Raw genomic sequence first — 15,271 nt, 5'->3', positions numbered from 1 at the left:
TTGAGAAAAACCTTCAGCTTCAGGGGTTTCGCCCCACTGGGGGCCTTCTGCAGCCCCCAGACCCCCACCTTTCAGACTCAATCACAATTTCCCCGGCAGTCTCATGCCTGATCATTGAGTCACAGGCTGTCATTGTGTCACCTTGCTGAGAGGTGTCGCAGTCAGGTGAACAAGAAAGTTCCAAGTTGGAGAGAGAGAGAGAGATGGGGAGGGGGGGGGGTTAATGAAAAAAGCATTATCGCCGCTCTTTCATTTCCGGCCCTCTGGGCGAAACCAATAAACACAATGAAAAATACACAGAGGCCTGCCGTCTGTCAGCAAGCATACTGCGCGAGAAACAAATCTAACCTCAGTGCACTGATTGGTGTACATCCGTCCCGTGCAGTGCGGTAAGTTGAGCTCGTGACGGATGTGCACGTGTTCACATAACTCAAGGCCCGGGAAAAACAAACAAACAACGCCTCGAACGACCGTAGTGAATAACACACACACGGTTGTCGCACGAAACCAGTGGTATCACACTGAGAGTGTGTATGTGTGTCAGTCCACGGCGGTTAGTGTGTGTGTGTGTGTGTGTGTGTGTGTGTGTGTTTGCAGCTGTAACTGCGGATATTTATAGCTGAGTCATCACGGCCAGGTCCGTGTATGCGGTGTCAGTCAGTTATTACACTGTTATATAAACAGCCAAAACACACACACACACACACACACACACTGACACACGCACACAGAGTGTCTGTATGTGTGTGTTTGTGTAAATGTTTGCGAAGTCAGTACAAGTTCACCCCCCAGTGAAATTTACTCCAGAGTGTCAGACTATACGTGTGTGCTTGTGTAACTTGAAATGCTGTGTTTGCGAATCAATACGGACAAGTTCGCCCCCCAGTGAAATTTACTTTCGTCAAGGCAAAGAGACACGTGACCGAGCAAGCTGATGTACTGACGAACGCTGTAATCGTGTCTTCACTGCCGGCAGACTTAGATCCGCCGTGATGGGTCAGCTTAGAGATAAATGTTCACTTTGAGATAACAAACAGCCCGCCGCTGTCTGTTTGTCTGTATGCTGTGTTTGAACGACCTGAATCGTGCCCCAGAATTTTCGCTAACCATAAGTCCTTCCCTTTCGAGTTCAGTCGGTCCAACCAACGACTGTGACCTGATTCCTGACAGTGCACAACAACATGACAGACAAGTTTCCCATCCACACAATTCGCAGTCACACCGAGTCGAACTGATTCAAGGCAACGGCTTGCCGCGCTGCCGACAGACGGACCCCGTGACAGTTCCAGCCGAACACTGAGCTCTCGGTGTCATTATATATTATATATTACATATGGCAGCAATAACACACGGATGCAGCAGTGTGTAACCGGTGTGTCAGGTGTGGCGTGTCAAATAACCAACCAATTAAACGCCCCAGACAGCGAAACATTGGAAGGAAAGACGGACAGGGCCCATATAACAGACTTTCCTAGACAGCAAACGTCAGTGCCGGCGTCAGTGCAAAGCCCCGAGATCAGCTTCTGAACTAACAATACCAAAGCCTTGACTCGACCACAACACCCTTCGCGGAGAAAGACCAAGGCTAAACCGCTTGACCCTAAGGGCAGATTGCCAAATAGGTCGTTAAACTCACTACTTCGACTACTGAAGTACTTGCAGGATAACTAATCCTGAATCCAAGTCCTGATAACTTGAACAAAGGGCGGTAAGCGAATGGGTCAACTCCACCACAGTTTACGATGCTTTCTGTTCCTCTCTCGGCAGAGCCACAATGTGTGCGTGTGATACACGGACGGAGGTGATACGGTTCGCAGTCGGTTGATTTAGCGGGAGAGAGTCCACCGGTGTCGGCTCGTTATTTTGGGGGAGTGACATGATATCAGCTCTGTGGTACTTTTCTCAGTCGTTAACCTGTGGTTCGATATCGGAGTCAATAATAAAGTGTAAGACATTCTGTGTTGAAGCTATTGACTGATTTTACACTATATATTTTAAGCACTGCAAATTCGAAAAAAAAATTCTCAGCTGAAACGCTTTCACTCAGTTGAGAAGTTTACACTTCGGCTTCTAAGGGAGAAAGCATGAACCGCAAAGCTTCACGTGCTCCAAAATACCCCAGCCTCGTTCAGCTGATGACGCGGGGTACGTTCTATGACGTAGGGTATAACGTGGGCCTGCAGTTCAGTGACCGCATCAAACTGTTCTTCGCGGAATCTGACAACATCCAGGACAAACTACTTCCGTTCTACGACTCGCACATGGGCAGGGACTACTACGAGAAGAGCCTGAAGATCTGCCAGGGTTGTTTCCCGCAGTATGTTCGTGAGGTGCGCGGTATCGCGGACGGCGCAGGGCTTTCTTTCGAGCACGTCTTCATGGCCAATGTTTCCAAAGAAGTGTACAACGTTCTCTTCGACAGATGGAAGGGCGCCTCAGACGATGAACAGAAAAAGGAGTTTCGCCCTACCAATCCGGAAAAGGCCAAGGACCATGCCTCGTCCACGCGGCCATTCCAGGAGAACTATGGATGCAGTGATGTTTTCATCAACCGCCCAGGTTACCAGTACGTGGTCCACAACGAAGACTGTGACCCAATGATCAAGCCGTACGGGTATCTCCTGAGTGCTCAGATCGAGGAGGACGACTTGAAGGAGCAGTTCACCTCGTTCTGCTACCCGGGTTTCCTGCCAGGCTGTGCCTTTGGCTTCAACGTGCACGGCTTGACGCTCGCCATGAACGGCCTCTACCCTGACCACGTCATAGAAGTAAGTATTCCAATAGAGCCATTATAACTATCTTGAATATATATCTCGCAGGTGAAGGGTATATTCCCACTATATACAGTGTTCATCAGATTTTTATCATGATGGGTTTACATATGCATACATGTTCATTTTATGTAAGCAGTAATGTGCATGTGTACAAATTTGGACATCTCTCTCTCTCTCTCTTCTATGAGCTTATATATATATATATATACATATATACATATATATGAAAGATGTTGACACATGAGTCCCCACACCTTCCCACTCCTATTGTCCCAGGCAGAAAACACCTAATCAATACCCCATTGAGTTCTCTCTCTCTCTCTCTCTCTCTCTCTCTCTCTCTCTCTTGATACACGAAACCAAAACAGAAAAATTAAAACTTCAAAATTATTTTACAGTCACTCATGTTGTGTTTGCTCCAGTTGTCTGGTGAGTATCACCATAAAAATACAGGATGAATGGCTTACTGCTGCAGCACAGCTTTTGGCAAACCATGTTCACTGTTTTATGTGAACTGTGAGCATAAAACAACTGAACGACAGCTTTGCTTTGTCCTTAATCTCCTTTATCTATTGTGTGATGCCCATATCAATGCGGTATATGGTTGCAGAGTGATGAAACCCTCTTTTGTTTCAGAGTGTATACACACACACACACACACACAAACACACACACAGAAAGAGAGAGAGAGAGAGCTTATATGTAAAAAAAAAAAAAAAAAAAAAATTATATGTATTGGTACATGAATATATATCATTTATATAAGAATGTGTGTGTGTGTGTGTGTGTGTGTGTGTGTGTGTTATATGTATGTGTGTGTGTGTGTGTGTGTGTGTGTGTGTGTGTGTATACATAATCTCTTGTAGGAGCAAAAAGAAAATTGTATTCCGTATGTCACAGTAACAAGATCACAACACAAGAACAGCTACCACAAAAAGAGTACTGCACACAACAACAACCAAGCAAACAAACACTCTTAATGACATCATTCAGGTCTAGAGACTGGTCCAGAAACCCTAACTACTCCTCCTTGATCATCTCTTAATGACATCATTCAGGTCTAGAGACTGGTCCAGAAACCCTAACTACTCCTCCTTGATCATCTCTTAATGACATCATTCAGGTCTAGAGACTGGTCCGGAAACCCTAACTAGTCCTCCTTGATCATCTCTTAATGACATCATTCAGGTCTAGAGACTGGTCCAGAAACCCTAACTACTCCTCCTTGATCATCTCTTAATGACATCATTCAGGTCTAGAGACTGGTCCAGAAACCCTAACTACTCCTCCTTGATCATCTCTTAATGACATCATTCAGGTCTAGAGACTGGTCCGGAAACCCTAACTACTCCTCCTTGATCATCTCTTAATGACATCATTCAGGTCTAGAGACTGGTCCGGAAACCCTAACTACTCCTCCTTGATCATCTCTTAATGACATCATTCAGGTCTAGAGACTGGTCCGGAAACCCTAACTACTCCTCCTTGATCATCTCTTAATGACATCATTCAGGTCTAGAGACTGGTCCGGAAACCCTAACTAGTCCTCCTTGATCATCTCTTAATGACATCATTCAGGTCTAGAGACTGGTCCGGAAACCCTAACTACTCCTCCTTGATCATCTCTTAATGACATCATTCAGGTCTAGAGACTGGTCCAGAAACCCTAACTACTCCTCCTTGATCATCTCTTAATGACATCATTCAGGTCTAGAGACTGGTCCAGAAACCCTAACTACTCCTCCTTGATCATCTCTTAATGACATCATTCAGGTCTAGAGACTGGTCCAGAAACCCTAACTACTCCTCCTTGATCATCTCTTAATGACATCATTCAGGTCTAGAGACTGGTCCAGAAACCCTAACTACTCCTCCTTGATCATCTCTTAATGACATCATTCAGGTCTAGAGACTGGTCCGGAAACCCTAACTAGTCCTCCTTGATCATCTCTTAATGACATCATTCAGGTCTAGAGACTGGTCCGGAAACCCTAACTAGTCCTCCTTGATCATCTCTTAATGACATCATTCAGGTCTAGAGACTGGTCCGGAAACCCTAACTACTCCTCCTTGATCATCTCTTAATGACATCATTCAGGTCTGGAGACTGGTCCAGAATCCCTAACTACTCCTCCTTGATCATCTCTTAATGACATCATTCAGGTCTGGAGACTGGTCCAGAAACCCTAACTAGTCCTCCTTGATCATCTCTTAATGACATCATTCAGGTCTAGAGACTGGTCCAGAAACCCTAACTACTCCTCCATGATCATCTCACAACCCGTGTCCCAGGGGGCCCCCAGCAGACACTTTGTCAACCGGTCGCTGCTGGCAGCTCGGGACGTGGAGGAAGTCGTCAGACTGGCCAGGAACGAACCGCATGGCGTGGCCTATGGGTTCTGCGTGAACGTCAGCACCAAGGAGGGGTTGATGACCTCGGTGGAGGTGGGGCCAGGCAAGCCAGGGGGCCTGGTGCATGTCCAGGGTGTGGGGCAGGAGGGGGAGCCCGGGGCCCAGTGTCACTACTACCACTTCAACTCTTACAGGCATCTGACAGAGGTGTGTGTGGGGGGCGGGGGTGGGGGGGGGCGGATGTTGGACTTACTGTGTGTGTGCTTCGCTGAAATTGTGTTGCCGTGCATGCACTACACGCATGCATGCACGCACGCACGCACGCACGCACGCACACACACACACACGCACGCACGCACGCACGCACACACTAACATACATATGTGTATGCAGACACTCACACACACACTTATAAATGTACTCGCACACATGCCCCACCCCCTCCACACATGCACACACATACGCACACATGCCAGCATACATGTGTGCATACAAACACTCATTTATAAATGCATTTGCATACATGCACACACACACACACACACACACTGTCTACACTGTTTCATCACTCATGGTAAAAAGTCAAAATCCAAATTCTTAGGACAACATGCACTCACACACACACACACACACACACACACATGTATACAAAGTAGTATGACCAATGCTCAGTTTATGTCACAGATTGACGTAAGCTTACAGTTGGGCCAACAGCAAAGTGAGAGCTGTATGATCAGTGGTTTCTCCATTGCAGTGGAAAGTTACTCACAGCTCTCCCTTAAAGGGAGCTCAAAGCGCTTTACAATATACATTGAATATGTACACGCACACGCAATAACTTACAAAAGGAAGGGAAAAAATGTTTGAACGCATAAAACAGATTCAAAGACTACGCCTTTTGCATTACCTAATTACACACACACACACACACACACACACCAGGGTCTGCATAGCTCACGACTGAATGTCATTGGAATTGGATAAACTATAGGAACTATCCCAATGCCAACTGTCCTAAAACCCTCTTGTCCGAGAGAGTGGAGATGTAACTTGATCAAGACACTCTCCACTCTGCTGCTGTTCAGATGATCATAGGTGGACATACTGACCATCATACATGACCATTGTGCCAACTGATTTTAAAGGTAGTGTACTCTAGCATGCATTTGTGTGTGTATGAGAGAGAGAGAGAGAGAATGAACGAACGTTTTCTTCAGATAAAGCCAGAGCCCCTTACTGAAGGGGGATTCATTGATAAATGATAATGATAAAATGACATGACACAGTAAATCGACAATTCAGATTAACCTTTTATTCAGCTTATGGTTGACATATTTTTGTTGTTTTTTCATGGTGTTTGGATTACTACATGGAGCATTGCCATCTCTTTACATCCACCCAGTCTATATATATTTATATATCCAAGTTTATTTGGAAAAACATTCCAGTTGTGGTCTTTTTTTTTGTTGTTGTTTTTTGTTGTTGATTTTTTACTGCACACATACCAGTTATCTTATATCTTCTCAGGAGACTACAGAGGTGAAAGTTACTTTGTGATCACCTCATGCTGTCTCTTTTCTTCCCTTCTTCTTGAGTCTCATTTCCCTCTTTTCTTTTGTCTTCCTTTTTCTTTTCTTTTTTTTCTTTTTTTTTTTAATCTCCCATTTTCATATTATCTTCTTCACCTTTTTTTTTCATTTGCTGCTGGTATATATATATATATATATATATATATATATATATATATATATATATATGTGTATAATGTATGTTCCTCTTTGATTTATTGTATATATCTGCACTGACTTTTATTATATCTTTCTTGACTTCACATTCATTTACATCTTTTCTTAGAGTTTTTCATTCACTGCTGATATATATGTATCTTCCTGACATTTGTCTGCCCTGGCGTCTATATCTTCTCTACATTTTTACACTCACTGCTAATGCAGTTTTGTATTACTTTTTGTCACAAAGATTTCCTTGTGTGTGAAATTTGGGATGTTCTTCCCCGGCAGGGAGAGCATGTCTCAACAGTGCAGCACCACTCCTTTGTTTTTTCTGTTTGTGAGTGTATTTCTTTTACTGCCCGAGTGGATTGTTCTGCAGAATTTTACCACACACAACCCTTTTGTTGCCTTACGTTATATTTCATGCACGTTAAATGAATGCTGCACATGGGACCTTGGTTTGTTGTCTCATCCGAATGACTAGAAGATGTCTCTTTTTTTGCTAGTCAGTGTACCAGGGTCCAGTACCCCCCCTGAAAGGTCTTGTGGGAGTAAAACCCTGATCCGTTTATGGGCCTCGAACACTTGCTTCCTGGTCAGGCACTTTACCACAAGGCCACTGCTTCTCCTGCATATGTAATGCATGTACCTCCCTGGTGTGTGTGTGTGTGTGTGTGTGTGTACCTGACTTATATTTGTATTTGTATTTCTTTTTATCACAGCAGATTTCTCTGTGTGAAATTCGGGCTTCTCTCCCCAGGGAGAGCACATCGCTATACTACAGCGTCACCCTTTTTTTTTCTTTTTTTTTTTTTCCTGTGTGCAGTTTTATTTGCTTTGGATTTTTCTTCAGAATTTTGCCAGGAACGACACTTTTATTGCCGTGGGTTCTTTTACGTGCGCTAAGTGCATGCTACAAACGGGACCTCGGTTTATTGTCTCATCCGAATAACAAGTGCCCAGATCACCACTCAAGGTCTAGTAAAGGGGGAGAAAATATCGGCAACTGAGCTGTGATTCGAACCAGTGCACTCAGATTCCCTCGCTTCCTAGGCCATCATATGACACATTCTTCACATCCATTTCATTCACTGCTACCAACATATCTGCCCATCACCAGGTGTCTGAAATCAAGGGCCTGCAGAGTTCTACCTTGCGGGGGAAACGAGCCAAGGAACTCCCTCCACCCTGCACCCTCCAACAAGCACTGGAGGTCATGGCGGACACCCATGACCCGCTGGGCCCCATCTTCCGCACTCCCCGGCCCACTGACCTGGGTGAGACGGTGTGCACCGCTGCCTTTGATGTCACCGCCAGACAGGTGCACCTGTACCAAGGGAGGGAGGACCTGCTGACTAATACGCCGTTTGCTAAACTGCCCATGTATCAGTGAGGACATCTCTGGAGGAGGTGTTTTTCTTACATACATATGTGTGTGTGTGTGTGTGTGTGTGTGTTGTTTTTTTTAGCCCTTGGTGCTTAAATCATTGAAGGGATGGGGTGAAAAGAGTCAGAGAAGAATGGACCAAGACCATTATTAGTCATTTTTTTTTTATAAAAAGACAATCCTTGACCATGTTGTTGTTCGTATGTTGCTGCTGCTGTTTTGCTGCTTTTCTTTTCTTTCGTTTTTGTTTTCCCCCATCTTCTACTGTTTCAGGAGCCAGTTGCATTGCTTGGACAGAAGAGCCTAGTATGGTCGTAACCCGCTACTAATTGTGTGTAGTATGGAACTGACCAATGGTGTAGTTCGGTCAACGTAGGCATAAGATAAGATAAGATAAGATAAGACTAACTTTATTATCTCCAACTGAAGAAGTTTGGTCAGGTGCATTATCACAACATAGACAAGTAAATACCATGGGGACCATAACTGTAAAAGCCAACAACAGCCCCTACAAATATTACGAAGATACAAATGTAAAAAATATCACATACATCGTTTCATACATATATCCACACACTGCAGGTAATAACTAGTATTCTTAATGTAAAAACAGAAAGAATTAAGAAACATTATTTGAATATAATTATAAACATAGCCTACTATACTGCACATTGATTATGATAGATAGATAAGAATAAAGATGAATTGCGGAAAACCACAACCAGATAATCAGCACACACCCACACCCCACCCCACCCCCACCCCCACCCCACACACGCGGATAACTTGATTAAACAAGAGTAATAAACATATGTTCTCAAATAAAAGTATTTCACATATTCGCTTTTAAAAACATTGCAATTAGTCACGAGTAGCTGTCAAAAAGTCAGAACCAAGCAATGCAACTGGCTCCTGGAGTATTCCAGTTCACTGCCAGACTCTCAGGTTCCTTCAGGGTTGGAGAAGTAATGGCAAAAATTCAGTGCATTAAAAAAATATATATATTAATTTTTTTTTTTTTTTTTTTTAATCTAGTGATAAATGATTACTATATGATATACAAAGACTATGGGAAGAAAATACAAATCCTTATGCACGGTATGATGCCAACATTTTTAATTATCCTACAATGTTATATTTTAAAAGTATGAACTTGAAATGTAAAATTTTGTTTTTTTTCTCAGATAAGTTTTAAGCATCTGATTTGAACGTGTATATCGTTAATACTTTTTCATTGATTGTATAAGATATTGCCCATATGAATGTCTCTCTGCCTCTGTCACTGACTCTGTCTCTGTCTCTCTCTCTCTCTCTCTCTCTGTGTTGTTTTTGCTATAATTGTCTCACTGTCTTTCCAGTACATTAGAAATTGACACAAAACATTTTTGTGATGTGTAATGAACATTATTGACATTTTATGTAAGTAAAAATGATGAACATTTTGTCATGCAGTGAACTCAAGAGTCTAAAATCAGCACTGCACCCAACTGCCACATCTATCTTTTTTTTCTTTTTCTTTTCTTTTTTTTTTAATTCCAGGAGCATTTACAGAAGTATTCTTCCAGCTCTTCAAGACATGCATGTATGTCCATATAATGTGAAGCTTTTAAAGTGTAGCAATACATGTTTGCTTTATAGGAACCTTTGAACTGATTTCATAGATGAACATGTTTTGCCTAAATTTTTCATTTTACTCATTGACTGAATTTCCATTTAGCACAAGTGGTTGTGTTTCTTTTTCTTTCTTCCTCCATTCCAGGTATTAAAAAGTAATGTGATTTCCATTATATTTAATTTTTTTTAAATTTATGGCCTCAGTGCTGCAACCACGATACAGGATTAAAACTACTTTTGCACTTTATGTGCGCTCATGTGTGTGCATGCATTTGTGAAATAGCATTGCACTCTCTCATACAAGCAAATGATAAACGTTTTCATTGTTATGAAACTCTCTCTCTCTCTCTCTTTGTTTTCTTTTTTTCCCTGTGGATTAATCTTCTGCAACTTTTGACACAATAACAATTACAGCACTAACTGCCACACATTTTATACATTATCATAGCATATCTACTTACATGTTTGTATTCAGGATCTCAATCAGTAAAATTCAGTAAGTAGAATTACAGCTATCACCATGAACAATAGTATTTGCACAAATAGGAACTTGTAGCAGTTGGTTTTGTCACTGCTGTTCTAAATTAGTATTGACAAAAACATATTGGTAGTCTATTAGAATTAAAAGATATGACTGTAATTGTTTATTCACTGATAGTATTCAAAACTCAGGTCCCCCTAAAGTAACAGATATTCAGATGGTACAGTTCGACTGGCTTTAACTTCTTAATAGGTTTTGAATAGTGTGTGTCAGCATTTCCCCCCCTTTTTTAGTTGTTGTTGAGTTTATTTCAGTACAAGATAGTCCCTAGATCACACACATCTTATTTTGCATGTGCTGCTTTTGCAGTAGGTAGTTTCATTTTGTGTGTCTGTGCATGTACTTGGAGTTTTAGTTTTGATTGAGATTCGTTGAGTCATTATGAGATTGTGAATGAATTGTAAGGTAAATCACTCATGTGCTACTTGTTTATCACGGTCAAGTCTGTATTAAAGAGTAATAATTATGCTACTAGTAACTTCTTTTTATGAAAAAAAAAAATCCCCCGATTTTCATTTCTTAATTCATTCGCGCTTCTTCCTGCCTGCCTCTAAGATTTCACTGGAAGTTTCATTTACCAAGAGTTAGACATGCTACCACAAACCCTACACTGTTATTTACACCGTCTCATCAATTGAAAAGTTTTGCTGTAATCACCGAAGTCGATTCCCTTCACGGGAATCGCCGAAGTTGTGTCCCTTTATTTCGACTGCAGCGCGCGAACAAGCGCGAGAGAAAAACAAGCTCGGTATCATGTTATAGCATGTCCTTTCAATAATCAAGAGATATTTCGTTTTCACTGATAAAGATGTTAGTCAATCAGCAACCGAAATGCTCTCATATCCAGTCTAAACTGAATCCCAAACGGTGGCTGCAGCTGGTACTCCGTACAGTAAAAAATTTTAGACATTCCTTTTCGACTAGGGCCGGCAAAACAAGTCATTATTCCCCCACTAATCCGTCAGTAGATTAGAGTACAATAAAGAAGTCACAGTCACAAGATTATGCGGACAGGTAATGCACCACCAACAATAAACAAATTTTCAGCAAATTCATCAAGAAACCCCCAACCCCAAAAAGTCCATATCCCAATCCCAAGAATTGTCTTCTTCAACCACTCGGTCTAGTTTACTCAGGCGCCACCCAATGGAATGTGTTTCTTTCCGATGCATTTTACTAACACCATGCTTGTGCCTTTGTGTGTGTGTGTGTGTGTGTGTGTGTGTGTGTGTGTGTGTGTGTGTGTTCAAGTGTTGTTGTTGTTAGTTGTTTTTCAATGTGTGTGGGTTGTTTTTTTTTAATTGTTTACATGTTTTCCCCTCTGTTATCACTGTATTTCTACTGACTGTCATGTATTTCTACTGATTTACACTATCTTAATTTTTACTATTCAGTATTGTGTAATGTAGACCAGGCCCAGCCTTATCAGGACGCCGGGGGACTGGATGTAAAAAAACGCATGGCACCAGTGCTTATCTATTATCAGCCGAAATAAAGAATTTTGTCTTGTCTTGTCTTGTCTTGTCAGTCTCATCTCAAAACGAGTCTATTTCCGCGGAGTACCAACACTCGGCTTATATCACAGATTGACTAAGTTTACATTTGGGCCAACAGCAAAGTGAGAGCTGTATCAGTATCAATGGTTTCTCCCTGAGTCAATGGAAACCATTTAAAGCTTAGTCTTTTGTGAAGGACTATATGACTCTCAAACTTGGAGGCAGAATTGCACTGGCTCCTCTTGCTGCAGCCTTGTGGGCTAGATGGCCTTTGGGAACCATCCAAACAACGACTGTCCTAAAACCCTCTTGGCCGAGAGACTGAGTGGGGATGTACTTGAAGACACTCTCCACTATAATCAAATTCTAGCCCAAAATAGTCGGAACAGCAGTTGCCTCCGCTGCTGTTCTGATGGTCACAGTCGGACACGACTGACTATGCCGCCGCCTTCAGTTTGATTGGCGTCTGGCCACCGCGTCTCAGCCTGATCAGTTGTTTGTCTGTCTTTCTGTCAGCCTCTCTGTCTCTGTCTCTCTCTCTCCAGTTGCACACACACACACACACACACACACACACACACACACACACACACACGTCGTCAGTAACACATACTGCGGACACACTGACACACAGCGACACTGACACACCGGGACTGACACACACACACGCACTGGCAGCACACACACACACACACACACACACATTGACACACACCGCGCACACACGACACACACACACACACACACCAATAACACTGCACACACACACACACACGCACACACACACACACACACACACGCACACACTGCTGTTCTGAGTTGGTCTTGCGCAGTGGTTCAATGTAAATTATATGACAAATTGAAGAAATTGTCTTTCATTGAAGACTATATTTTCAGCAACACAGTGTAGTTTCCCTCAGGCTGACTAGCTATAATAGGATTCAATCTGAATACAGATTACTTTTATTCAGTTGTGCTGTAAAACGCACTGAGTAGGTATACACGAATATCCGTCAATCGATTATTCAGCTGAGTGTGCACATAAAAGACAAAAAATGCTTCGATGTCAACCAGCAGGAAACCACATATACAATGATTACACTGAGCAGACAGTAACCCAACAACTGTGACAAACAGAACAACTGACAAAACACCACACAAAAAAACAACCTTAAAAGGTAACTTAAGAGTAAATCACACACATCAGTAATCAGTCACTACATAGGCCCTACACGTGCAATACTGTAATCACAGTTAGAAGATAAAATAGCATTATCACACACACATCATCATCATTCACAGACATGCACGTACAATGTAATCACAGTTAAAAGATAGAATAGCATTTTGAAATTAAACATAGACCTTTTACGATATCTGCCTCAGAGACAACAGTATTTTGAATTAAGATGTCCATTTCACTTCGGCGCACTCTGGCATACACTCAAGTACACGTCAGTTTTATGTCGTCACATGTTGCATTATCAATTTGCTGTTCAGTGTCAAATAGCTGAGTAGACTGACTGGGCCGGAATGGATTCAATCTGCATGTTGTTCTGTTCGCAGTTTCTAATTTTGGAATACTGAAACGCCGGCCGGTTTGCCTGAAGGCAGGACTGAGTCAGTTCAAGTTCAGAATGCCTGAGCCTATGGCCGTTGTCACTAAAAAAGCGCCGTTTCAGTGGCTTCAAATTCAAGTTCTATCGTTCTTTGACATGTCATAACCTACTTCACTAAACCGTTGAGCTGTCTTGTCTCACACGGCACTCACAACTTGAACCTTGCCGGCCAGTGCACACATGTATATTCACCGCGATCTTGTTACAACATGAGACTCCCATGAGCAACACGTAAAAGAGAAAATTAAAAGGGATTCAGTAAAGCACCCTAGCCCTTGAAGTTCTTCAGAATCAATCTGAAGTTTCCGAAATTAGGTCAGTCCTCCGCCCGTGTAGCTTATTATCAGTTCTTAAGCTCTGCTGGCTGTCACCTCCAGCTGATCATCCTGTGGCGGTGTGGATCGATCTATTGTCATCTACAGACACTGTGGCTGGCAGAACATGGTCATTCGAAAACAACAGGGAGTCATTAGTTAAACAGTGCAACCATACTTCACTAAAGAGCTGTTCTCGATTGACTTTCACTGACCATCATTTGTCACAGATAGCTATGCTTAGTGACAATGAGGCCAACATGAGCAACCGGCCAAGCTTTCCCATGATTGACCACTGCTGTTCTAATAATGGCTACTAAATAAATTCGATCCGGCCAGAAACTGGAAGCGTCAGCTCCATTTGACGCTAATGACCCATAGCTTACGAGTTTCCAGAATAACTTGAGGAATTAGTTTGTTCTTGCCAGTGTATTTTAAAAGACTATAGTATGTACTGTTGCAACTCCGAATCTCTTCCTGCATGCTCACGGTCCATCAGTAAATTAACTCACCAAACCACTCCAATAAGGAGGATGAAGGGAGGTGGCAGAATGGCCGTTAAGACATCACTGAGCCAAAATAGTGTGCATTGCTATAGGACCTGGGCTCCGATTTCCGCTCTCAGTCACGGAGTCGCCCTGTATCCTTAGTTCAGTCGACCGGGAATCAGTTGATAACTGAGCGTCTAGTTATTTGGATGAGACGACAGGATAAACCGAGGTCCGACTATGATCTGCAACACACACTAGTACTAAGAAATTAACCCATGACAACAAAATTGTCCCAGGCTCTGGTAAAAATTTCTGCGGAAGAAATGCACACTGGTAGGTATACTGACAAATGAGTATATATATCTACTCTTCGGCTCAGTGGCGTGTGTGTGTGTCCGTTCCTGTATCATGTGTTTTCAGTTCGGCGGCTGATTTCACGATACTGACCCGGCAAACCGGCTCACGGTGAAGAAGGCTGACTGACGCAGCCGTGCATGGCAGCACTTTGGCGGGCGTCGAGTCTGCAATGGTCAGCCGGTTGATGTACGCCAGTGCACTTCATGTCCACATCAGTGATACATTCCATTAAGTCTACCTGCGGTGATGCCTTGTATCAAAATAGGTGACACTATTTTCTGAATATTTTGAACTAGTTAAAGGTGATATCATTGTAATCAATTCTCAGTTGGTACTGACACCTGCGCACCGCAGCCACGACCGACTAAAACTATTCTCTCTCTCTCTCAGTGGTTCTCCGCTCTCAATCTCTCCGAGCAGTCTGTCTCTCTCGGTCACACACTGACACACAAACACACGTGACACTGACCGCCGCGCGCACACACACACACACGCGCGCGCGCGCACACACACACTGACACACACACACACACTGACACACACGCATACATCAGTTCCCGGAGTCAGTGACAGTCCGAGGCCGGCGTTACGTCAGT

The 15,271-nt window shown here is 42.9% G+C and overlaps 1 protein-coding gene across 1 annotated transcript; it reads left to right on the top strand.

Moving 5' to 3' along the window:
• Window positions 1-354: 354 nt before the first annotated feature.
• Window positions 355-11,875, top strand: LOC143279776 (beta-alanyl-dopamine/carcinine hydrolase-like). The gene is made up of 3 exons (XM_076583922.1): window positions 355-2,768; window positions 5,067-5,333; window positions 7,977-11,875. Exons 1-3 carry the CDS (start codon window positions 2,085-2,087, stop codon window positions 8,247-8,249), a joined length of 1,224 nt encoding a protein of 407 aa, XP_076440037.1. The 5' UTR covers window positions 355-2,084; the 3' UTR covers window positions 8,250-11,875.
• Window positions 11,876-15,271: the final 3,396 nt, after the last annotated feature.

This window comes from Babylonia areolata, chromosome 3, assembly GCF_041734735.1.
Source record: "Babylonia areolata isolate BAREFJ2019XMU chromosome 3, ASM4173473v1, whole genome shotgun sequence".
In the NCBI taxonomy this organism is placed as follows: Eukaryota; Metazoa; Mollusca; class Gastropoda; order Neogastropoda; family Buccinidae; genus Babylonia; species Babylonia areolata.
This window is presented reverse-complemented; position numbering and strand designations above follow the sequence as displayed.